The 12,109-nt window shown below is 35.3% G+C and overlaps 1 protein-coding gene across 1 annotated transcript; it reads right to left on the reverse strand.

The window, feature by feature from the left end:
• Positions 1–1,148: 1,148 nt before the first annotated feature.
• Positions 1,149–8,367, reverse strand: LOC145660609 (uncharacterized). The gene is made up of 2 exons (XM_081725870.1): positions 5,449–8,367; positions 1,149–2,655 (listed from the first exon to the last, which is right to left on the reverse strand). Exons 1-2 carry the CDS (start codon positions 7,263–7,265, stop codon positions 2,613–2,615), a joined length of 1,860 nt encoding a protein of 619 aa, XP_081581996.1. The 5' UTR covers positions 7,266–8,367; the 3' UTR covers positions 1,149–2,612.
• Positions 8,368–12,109: the final 3,742 nt, after the last annotated feature.

Here is a 12,109-nt window from a genome sequence, read left to right on the forward strand (position 1 = left end):
AAGTCTGAAGAGATGTGTAGGTGCTGCCTTGGCCCATACGGGAGAGCAGTATTCAATCTTGGGAACTATTAAGGTTTTATAAAAAGTGCTAGTGATAAAACAGTGCGTAGTTCAGTGAATCGATACAGAGGTCCCAACATGCGCATTGAAAAATGAAATGAAATCTTTGTTTTACGTCCCACGTTTATGCCGGTTAGGCTAAAGGAGACGGTGATGATGAGAAATGAGTGAAATTGTGGAATGAAGAAAGCGGGAGTACCCCGAGAAAACCTATGAGCACTGTGTTTGTCCACCACAAAGTCCACACGGCGCGAGCTGGGATCGAACCACGGACCCTAAGCACCGGAGGCGAACACTCTACCACTGAGCCACCGCGACCCCTACATGCGCATTGAATTCTTAAGTATTGAGGAGATGTGGTCAGAGAATGTAAGTTTTGAATCAAAGATGACATAAAGATCATTATGACTAGCAGAATGTGTGATAGGGGAATCATTGATATGGTATGTGGAGGAAACAGGAAACTTTTTCAAAGTAATAGTAATATCTTTTGTATTTTTTAAAGTATTTTAGACCTTTCAACAGCTTGCCTTGTAGCATCTGCTTCTGGCTGAAATGCGTATTGGGTGATGTCATTCACATCCACAGCATCAGGGTGAAACAAATATCCAATTTCTACTCCAAAGTTGTGCAGAATTGCAGCAGTCACAACAACATTCCCACACTTGTTTGTTTTATTGAGAAAAAAAATCCCATTATTTTAATGAGAATTTGGAAACGTTTCTTCGGAACACCGAATGTACGTTCTATTACTGGTACTCGTAGCAATATGGGCTCTATTGTAGCGTCCTTCAATTCCTGTGTGGGGTCGAAACTAGGGATGGGTAAAACAGTTTCTGATAAAAACCGGAAATCTCCAAAAAATGGTTCGTTTTTTACCGAAACCGGATTCGGTTTTCACCGAAACTGATTTTGGTGAAAAGTTTTGGAAAAAACACATTAAACTATTTCTGTGGAAACAGAATCGGTTTCCGGAGAACAACGAAACACTATTCTGGTCTGAAATATGTAACGTATATCCTGTTTCTAAATATAAATTTATATTAGTACTACAATTATTTTGGAAGGATATTAACACGTTACACGCGCACCTGCCTCCGCAAAGACAACTTAAACGTGCACGCTGGAAGGAAGGAGAATTTAATTCCCCCACTAAAAAATAAATTATGATTATGTCGGTATAGTTCAAGTAACTGAACAAAAGTGGGAACTTATTAAATCCAATAGCTACTAGTAAAAATACTCTCATAGCACGCCAGGTAAACTAAGCTCTACATTAGTCAAATAATAGAGTTAAATCGGATATTATCAACTTTATATCTGTAAACTCGAACAATATAATTAATTGCCAAATTTTGAGAATACAAAAAATAACACAAAATGAATTTAATTTAGATCACAAAATTGAGAACTCAACTATAAAACTCATTATCATTCAAATATCGACCAGCGATAGCAGCATAGAAACAACCACAATGTTAAATGGCGTACTAACTTGCCAAGAGAAATTCTAGAAAATAATTTACTTACAGTAGGTATTCCAGTTATAAACCAAAGCTTTTTCAGCAATAAACTCACATATTCACAATTTATCAAATACACTATCAACACTTAATTTAATTTAGAAGCCGATTAGGTTGAAACATATTCAATTTTGACACCAAATATAATCGTTTTCCTTCCTATTTGATAGCTGCCTGTGATCTGATGATCCCAGGTAGCGCTGCACTTGAACAAAATTATCATTCCAAAAAGTACCACCAGAGGTCATTGAGAACCATAGCTTTTCTTGAAATGATTTAAATCTCAGTTAGGATACTATGATTATTACAAATCGGTGGAAAACTTGCTAACTTCGTTTTAATAACAGAAAAATCGAGGATAATTACAATTTACAATTATTATTTTAGAAAATTCAAAACCTTGACTATAAATGACATATTACACACATCCTGCCCTCCCGAATTAAAAAGTTAACCTTTTTAATATAAATGTTCCTAAATTATAATCCATTTAATAAGCAACTGCCATAAGGTAACTACTCATAATATCTCCGTTAGTTGATTTGAATCATCCACTCCATCATTCATACCTAACCCCCAAAAAGAAAAAGAAAAAAAAGAAAAAGAAACGAACTAAACAAAATCAAATACTAATAATAACGAGAATCATCCATCGCCATACAAAATACATTCACTCATGGACCTCTACTTCTAATCCATCACCCGTTAATAATTATGGCAATTAACTCATTAATAAATTATAATAATACAGCCTAAATTATTTTTATTCTTGTCTAATAAGTAATAGATTGATTTTAAATTTTATTCCACATAAGCTTTATCAACCTAATTATCAATACTCAAATTAACAAAATTTAGCTGACTCGGAAATGCAGAATTGATTTTTTTTTTTTTTTTTACAGATATTGGCTCTCCAAAACATCCATTTAGGCAATAAACAATAAAAACATACTACTTACATACAGCTGACAAATTCTGCAATAATTGACAATATCCGAAACCAAACTTATTCATGGACACATACATACATCAATGGTAGTCGCGACAATACACAAAACACGGCATTGCAGGCCTGCAATAGAAATAACAATTACTATTTGATCAAAACAAATAATACACAAACAAATACATAACCAAAATAAAACTGTGGTAAGCAGTAACACTCTGACTGAGATACTCTAAATTAGCCGGATTTTTTTTTTATGTTGCAGTTACATCTCTTCTCTCTCGATACTTTTTTGTAAGGGCTACATGTGACCTACGAACATCATTAGGGTTAGCATCAGATCTAATTTGAACACTGTTCTGACCCAGGAATTTGACCAATGTGTACGGGCCCTCCCAACGATAAGCCAAGCTCTTATTAAACTTGTCCACCAATGACGACTTAACTTGCGATTTTATTAATAATTTATCCCCCACCTTATAATCAACAGGAATTCTCTTTTTATCATATAACGCCTTCCTTCTCTTCCACGCTAACTCCATATTACGCATCGCCGATGCCCAAATTTCACCTTTATTCTTATCCACAAATATTTTATCCACATTCCACTTAGTGTCAAGAGGGTCACAGACATTATACCCGTATACTATATCCACTGGACTACACTTTAGTTCTGTGTGGATCGAATTATTGAGTGAAAATTCAATTTCGTGTATGCCCTTATCCCACTGTTGTTGTTTATCATGGAAAAATATCTTTAACCCATTTTTCACAGAACGTATGTATCTTTCACTCAAATTCGAAAACTCTGCGTAAGGGGAAATCCTGATATCTTTGATTCCTTGACTATATAAAAAGTCCGTGAACAATTTAGATACAAAAATTGAGTGACAATCATGGGCGAAAGCATGTATAAACCCATGCCTACACATTAACCTATACATCTTATTTATAATACTTTGGCTGGACAAAACTTTAATAGGTTCCAGATAAACGAAACGTGAACAGCCATCTACTATAATTAAACAATAACGTCCTGATTTTGATCTTGTTATTGGCCCAATTACATCTCCATACCAAAGACCGTTTACAGTCTTTTCATATTCTGATACTAGCAACCCCATCTTTTTCCTATTTTCGGCTTTTGCTAATTGACATTCTTTACAAGTGGTTACGTATTCCTTAATATCTTTCAAGATACCAGGCCATGTATAGCGTGAGGCTAATTTCCCAATCGTACGGCTCACCCCTCCGTGACCACCGGGCAAAATTTGTCCATGATAGAATTCCAACAATACTCTCCATAAATTTTTGGGAACACAAACCTTATAGGGATTCTTATATGCTTTTGTTTTCTTACAAAGTATTCCGTTTACCAATTTATAACCTTCTACCTGTTGTTTGCTTTCCAATTTTTTAATTATTTCTGACAAAAAAGGATCTTTATACTGATGCTCCTTAATAGATAAAGATGCATAGGGCATATCCCACATATTTACCATACATAGGTTTTGCATTTCCTCATCACTAGATTGTACATTCTCAATCAATTCGAAATCATGGGTGTTATATACTCTAGAAATAAAATCAGATGTTACATTTAAATTTGACGATATGTGCTTAACATCAAAATGAAAGGCAAACAACCTATGCAATAAGCTACCATATTTTTTTACACGTTTAATATTCTTGAGGGCATAAGACAAACTTTGATTATCTACTAATAATTCAAATTTATTATGTAAATAGATTTTAAATCGTTCTAGAGTCTCCACTACTGACATCAATTCAAGCAAATAAATGGGCTTACTATAATCATAAGGACGTAATTTTCGACTGAAATACGCTACAGGTCTCAAGTAGCCTTCTGAATCGTACTGTTGGATCACCCCTCCAAGACTTTTTAATGATGAATCGCAACACACTATAAACTTTTGGTTTAAATCGGGTAATTTAAGCACTATGTGGGATTCGAACATTGCCTTGATATCATCTAAGGCTTTTTCCTGGGCGGGTCCCCAATGAAATGCCACCTTAGGAGATCTCAATTCATTTATTGGATGCATTATTTCATGAAAACCAGGCACGAACCTTGAATAATATTGCAAGAATGAACATAAACGCAACACCCCCCGACGATTTTTTGGTGCTGGTAAGTTGCGTATAATATCTAGGCGAGCAGGATCCATTTCAAATTTATTATATTCAATAATATGACCTAAATAAGAAATTCTGGTTTGAAACATAACACTTTTATCAAGTGACAGCGTAATACCATTTTCACGAAAAATATTCAACACTTTTGTCAACAATTTCTTATGCGAAACAATATCTTTAGAAACCAGTACGACATCATCAAAAAACCACTCCAATCCTTCCTCTTTTAAGGGATACAACAAGTCTGTCATAAGTTTTGACAACAAGTAAGACCCCACAGATAATCCAAAAGGTAAATAACGAAATTGAAAAAGGCCTCTGTGCGTCAAAAACGCAGTATACTGGCGCGAATTCTCAGATATCTTCAGTTGTAGATAAGCTTTACGTAGATCGATCACACTAAAGATACGCCCTTGAGATAATTGTGCAATAACATCCTCAATAAGCGGAGTATATTGAGAATTAACCAACAGTCTGTCATTCAAACCTTTGTAATTGACTACTAATCTTCTTCCCCCACTCTTATTTTTAACTAAAAATGCAGGAAAAGCCCAACAACTATTACTTTTTTCAATAATGTTCTGTTCTAACCAATCATCAATAATTTTATCCATCTCCTTCTGTTCACTACGTGAAATCGGATATGCTTTATTTCGAATAGGGGTTTCATCAGTCACTTTTAATTCATACTCAAAGTTTTTAACTGTTCCAATACGATCACTGAAAACGTCAGAATAATTAGCAACCAATTCACTTACATACCTTGGTAAATCAGGATCTTCATTCACCAACTTGGGATCGACCAAAACCTTGGTAGCCGGCCTATTAGGAGTTCTCGTATCCTCTCGTACATTGGATCCATCCCCCTGTGTACCAGACTGTTGAAAATTATGTATCACCGCCCTGGATGTAGCTCTGCTGTTTGAACCTGTTTCTGCTTGCACACCATCGCGAGACGCCTGATGTTCCACAAACCATTTAGAAGTCGGAACCTTATGGGACCTGGAATGATTAGTTTCTGCGGCAGAATCATTTTTCAAAAGAGTAGGGGTATTATTTAACCTTATTGGAACTTTAACTTTTCCACCATCTATTATAAATTGTTTCTTGTTAATGTCTATTGCTCCTTTAAGAAAACTAATTCCGTCTATTCCTATAATAAACTTAGGTGACAAGTTTTTATGCAAAAAGAATTTAAGTTTGTAAGTTAAACCACCAATTTTTATCGGTAGAACAACACATTGATCTAAATAAAGCACTTCCTTTCCAATCCCCACTCCACGAAAAGTATCTTTAATATATTGCACTCTCCAGTTAGTGTTTTGTTCCCATTCTTTAAAAGAGTCTATATCACAAAGATTCACTGTACTGCAAGTATCTAAGGCTCCTTCTAACTTTCGTCCCAAAAAATACGCATCGATAAATGTAGCTATAGGTTTCCTAATATCCTCGGTTGACGTTCTATTCATCAAGGCCGCCTGTTGTTTTTGTTGTTGCTTTTTATACATACAATTTATAACCTTATGATCCCCGCCACAAAAATAACATTTTATTCTCTTTTTACACTCAATAGAAAAATTTGACCCGCACATTTCATCATAGACTAATTTTGATCTTTCATAATTCACATATTTAACAACTTCCTCATATAGTTCTTGATAAGTTGATGGAATATTATATTTAAAGATTGCGTATCTAATATCTGGTTTCATACCCTGTAAAACATTCACTTTAATACCCTCTTCATTTAGAGTGCCTTGAAACACCACATAAGCATCATAAATATTGCTGATATATTCTAATATATTTTCATTCTTGCTCTGAATACGTTCAACAAACAATCTATTTATTTCTCGTAAGCCTAATGGTGTCAACAGAGAAGTTCGTAAGGCACGACATACCTCCAACCAGTCATTAACATTGCCCAACAACTTAAGTAATTCTGTATTTAATAACCCAGTAGTTTTTCCAATAGCCAACATCATAATACATTCTAAGGGAAACAACCTCAGTTTATTAATTTTATAAACAGAAAGCAAAAACTGAAAGAGTTCTATATCTTTGCTTCCATCACAAAAGGGTATATTACGAGCAAAATCGTTTAAAGATTTTTGTGCTGAATGAGTTACAAGTTTACTTAAATCTGTTCTCAAAACAGAAGCATTAGTATTGCATGTGAAATTATTTACAACTGATTCTGAAGGAAATATCTGAGTTCCAGCCAAGTGCGAACGAATTGCTCGTATTTGTGCTGATAAGCTACCACCAGCTGTTGGAGGTGAACGGCCTTGACCGCCGACTGCTGTTTGCTCGTGGCCACCTGACACCCCCGGGCGACTAGGCGAAGTCTTAATACAAACGTTATCACTCTGATTTTTATTGCCACTTGCAATAACAAATGAATCATTTTCTACCGTATTATTCTTTCCAGCGTCACTCAAAACACCAGGATCACTAGCGTGATTTTCCACACTAGGATTTGTCAATTGAGTTGGGTTAATTACTAAAACTCCAGTATCACCATTTTCGAAATGATCAAGTTCAAGACGTAGGTCATGATTAACAGGTCCGGTCGCCATCTTACGAACCACTCGGTGACGCTCAATACAATTTTAATAACTTACTATTTAACTATAATGCAACCCTTTTACAGAATAATCCGGCTCTATCTATCACATAACAAAAAATAATAACATATTTTACATTCCCACTCACCAACTGAGATCACAGGCAGCTATTTAGATTTGTAACGTATATCCTGTTTCTAAATATAAATTTATATTAGTACTACAATTATTTTGGAAGGATATTAACACGTTACACGCGCACCTGCCTCCGCAAAGACAACTTAAACGTGCACGCTGGAAGGAAGGAGAATTTAATTCCCCCACTAAAAAATAAATTATGATTATGTCGGTATAGTTCAAGTAACTGAACAAAAGTGGGAACTTATTAAATCCAATAGCTACTAGTAAAAATACTCTCATAGCACGCCAGGTAAACTAAGCTCTACATTAGTCAAATAATAGAGTTAAATCGGATATTATCAACTTTATATCTGTAAACTCGAACAATATAATTAATTGCCAAATTTTGAGAATACAAAAAATAACACAAAATGAATTTAATTTAGATCACAAAATTGAGAACTCAACTATAAAACTCATTATCATTCAAATATCGACCAGCGATAGCAGCATAGAAACAACCACAATGTTAAATGGCGTACTAACTTGCCAAGAGAAATTCTAGAAAATAATTTACTTACAGTAGGTATTCCAGTTATAAACCAAAGCTTTTTCAGCAATAAACTCACATATTCACAATTTATCAAATACACTATCAACACTTAATTTAATTTAGAAGCCGATTAGGTTGAAACATATTCAATTTTGACACCAAATATAATCGTTTTCCTTCCTATTTGATAGCTGCCTGTGATCTGATGATCCCAGGTAGCGCTGCACTTGAACAAAATTATCATTCCAAAAAGTACCACCAGAGGTCATTGAGAACCATAGCTTTTCTTGAAATGATTTAAATCTCAGTTAGGATACTATGATTATTACAAATCGGTGGAAAACTTGCTAACTTCGTTTTAATAACAGAAAAATCGAGGATAATTACAATTTACAATTATTATTTTAGAAAATTCAAAACCTTGACTATAAATGACATATTACAAATAGAACAAATTTTGAAAAAACCGGAAGCGGTTTTGAAGAAAACCGAAACTGGATCCGGTGAAAACAACCGGTTTTGGAGAAAACCGATATCCGATTTTGGTGAAAAACCGAACCGATTTTTGGAGAAAACCGAATCGATTTTGGGACAAAGCCGAAACCGGTTTCGGTGAAAAAAACAGAACCGGGTTTGGAGAAAACCGAAATTGGTTTCGGTGAAGAAACGTTTTTTTGAAATTTTTCAAAAACCGGTATTGGTTATCCTAAAAACCGAAAAGCCGGGTTTTCGAGCCTACCACTAGTCGAAACACAGAAGTCATAAGATGTTTGGAGAGATTATATCCACCATCTCCAACAAGCAACCCATCATATTGTCCATTTTCAGATTGTGCAGAAACTCTACTATTATTCCAAATGCGTGCATCATTCGTGGAACCCGGCCAACGGCTTACCACGGTCAAAATCTGCATATTGGCATCACAAATGATTTGTGAATTGATAGAAAAGAAATTCTTGTGATTTCTGTATAGTTCTGCTTGTGCCCCAGAATGACAAAGTATGAGTGTATGTACACAATCTATGGCCTCTATGACATTTGGGAATCCACCAGTTCGATAGAATTCCCTTTTGTTCCTTGATGTATTTTCTTGGTTCTGTGGCATGAACACACACAGTGACTTTAAGGCAATTGAACTCTCTATCACACTGTTAGAATCTCTTCCAGCAGTAGTGCGATAGATGTTGAGGTCCCTTGCTACGATTTGATAAGTACCAGTGCAAAAGATACGCAATTCACAAAGAAGTTGAAGCCTAGGAGACAAAACACGCTTCCTATCATAATTATTCTGCAGTTACAGCTCCAGAATACAAAGTAGCGACCGAAAATATTCTTCTACGAATACGAATTCTAAACCGCTCTTTGAAATCATTATCACTATACATCGGAAATAGATCTTTCTGTACATTAAAGCCTTCATTCTTGGGATGTCTACCTCTTCCTCCATCTCTGTATATTTTTCGTAAGTGCAGCAAAGATTTGAACTCGGACCACGAAGGGTGAGCTTGATGACCCAAAGGTTGTCTTCATAAACCGGAGGATAAAAAAAATCTTTTAATAATGAGAAGGAACTTCCCTCCCATTAATCCTTGAATGATTGATTAATTGTTAGACCAGTGCGCAACGGAAATACCAACTACACAAGAAACTCATAGTTAAAGAAAAAAAAAATCCAAAACGATATGCATTTCCAAGTTCTTGTCAACAACATTATCGAACAATTAGTAAATTTAATTAAATAACCAATCGACGATATTAAGAACATCTATCTAATTCAATAATATAGGAATACTATAACCTTGAAATAAAATAGTTACTATTTATAATGATTTATTAATACAATCTTCAAAAATATATATAGATACTGATAATTACTTTAGACGGAATTTTACTTGAGTAAGACGGTTGACTAAAACAAACTGTCCATAAGTGACAATATTTTTTTTATTACGTCCTAGTTCTAACAAAGTTGAAAGCTATCACAGTCCTTCGTATATGGAAGATAGAAGGTAACTCAAAAAGACTTATATTGAAGTAGACGTTATCGCTCCCAAGTGTAGTTAGATTCTGTCTAAATTTCCTTCACACAGCTGGATGTATCATAACACTTTCAAATATAACCAGCTAAATTTTAGGCACACGTTACTATAGAATAATACTGTTCAACAACGAAAATGTAAATTGAACAAGATCAGCTAATTCTTATTGATTTTGTGGTGCTGATCACGAATTTGAATGTTATTTAAGAATATTAGCTCTACTTTTCGTTTTACAGGCATGTCTATTAATAACGCTTTAAAAATAAATATATTCGCTTCGTTTGGGGTAAAATGTTACACTGATCCGGCAACACTGGAGAAACTATATGAACGCTTGGTTTCATTGTGTTCTTTATCTCAGTAGTGTTCTGCTATTGTTAGAAAAGACAGGTTTAGTGCAGTTATCAGCGTTTTGGGTGTGACGTTTGTGTAGTGCAGGACATAAAAAATACAACTACAAGTACTCAAAAATACTGGTATTTCGAATGTATATTTTTAAATGGTTGTCGGAACTATTTCAAGTGACATTTTGAGGATTTCAATAAACAAAAATGCCGCGAAATTGTGTAAACAGTGCGGATAGCTTCTGCTACGTGTGAGGGGAAGTGACATTTTCCTTACAAAAGCAGACTATAACACCACTAATAAGAAAAGCCTATCAATATTACTTTGGTTGTAAAATTGGAGACCAAGATAAATCTTGGGCACCCCACATTGTGTGTAACACTTGTGCCAGCAACCTAAGAAATTGGATTAATGGAAAGGGGCGCTCAATGCCTTTTGCAGTGCCCATGATTTGGAGAGAGCCAAGCGACCACATCAGAGACTGTTATTTTTGTATGGTTCCTTCGTTCCTTCCGTCAAGAAGGGAATTTCCACGAAGAAGAAGCGGGCCTTGATCTATCCTAACATTCCTTCTGCAATGCGCCCTGTTCCACATGGAGAAGGACTCCCTGTTCCTGACCCACCTAAAGAATACGATCTTTTTTCTGATGATGATCAAGTAGTTGAAGCTCCTGAATCAAGTACACTCTGTAAAGAAAAAATAGCGACACCTCAATTTTCAAAGTAACTTACACAGAAAACCATAGTTGCAGCCCGTTAGAAGAGGAATAGAAGGAAATGAAGAGTGGGATAGTTCATTTGCGTTATCTGTGACACCTGTGGTGTACGACATCGCTTGTCAATTGTTTGTGTATCAGTAGTATTTTCGATACATGGCACTGAGTGCGTCTCGTAAATTATTGTAGTGAGAAATTCTGCATTGCATTTGTGATGTGTGGGCTGAGGTAAATAGCATTTTATGATTGTTCTTTGCTTTCTCATTGTTTGAACAGTGTCAACTGGCAAAATTGTTGTTGTGCAGCGTTGTTTGTGTGTGATATTGTTGCTACATGTGGACCGTAAACAAATAAGATCGGTAAGAAATGTGAGTTGTTGCCATGTGAACAAGACATAATTCTTGCTTTGCGCAGCTAAGGCAAATCTCTAAGGGAATAGATGGAATATTGAAAATCCATCATTCTACAGCAGGAAGAGTAATTTATAAGCGAAAACAGCATAACAAATCGTCCCTTCGTCAACAGTGTGAAAGAAAAAAGAAAGCATCACCCAGAGCAGATTGCTAAATGAAATCAATAGCACAGCAGATTTAAGAAGTGATTTCCCCAAAAATCGCTTCTGTAGTTTGACATGATCTTGGAACTGCAGTTACTCGTACAACTGTATTGTCTTGACTGTATGAAGAGGATATTACAAAGAAGAAACCGTGTAGAAAGTCGAAACTGACAAAACACAGAGGACTTCAACATGTAGTTTTGTGAGTCGATATGCAACTTGGACTTTTGACAACTGCCAGCATGTCGTTTTCTTCGTTGAAAAGAAGTTTAGAATAGTGGGAAACGATGGTGGTGTGAAGTTGTGGATACGAACAAGCAAGGAACTTGACAAGGATTTAGTTTAAGAGATGCAAATATTCATTTACTGAGTGATGGTATGGGCTTGGTTCACCGTTAAAGGCATCAGACCAACGGATATATGTGAAGGATCGTTTGATGCACGAAAATATCTTCAAATTCTGGTAGTTAAAGTTCTTAAAATAGCTAAAGACGACTTTTCTGAAGAAAATTTGGACTACTTCCTTT

Source organism: Thermobia domestica, chromosome 9 (assembly GCF_964235325.1).
Source record: "Thermobia domestica chromosome 9, izTheDome1.hap1.1, whole genome shotgun sequence".
NCBI classification, from domain to species: domain Eukaryota; kingdom Metazoa; phylum Arthropoda; class Insecta; order Zygentoma; family Lepismatidae; genus Thermobia; species Thermobia domestica.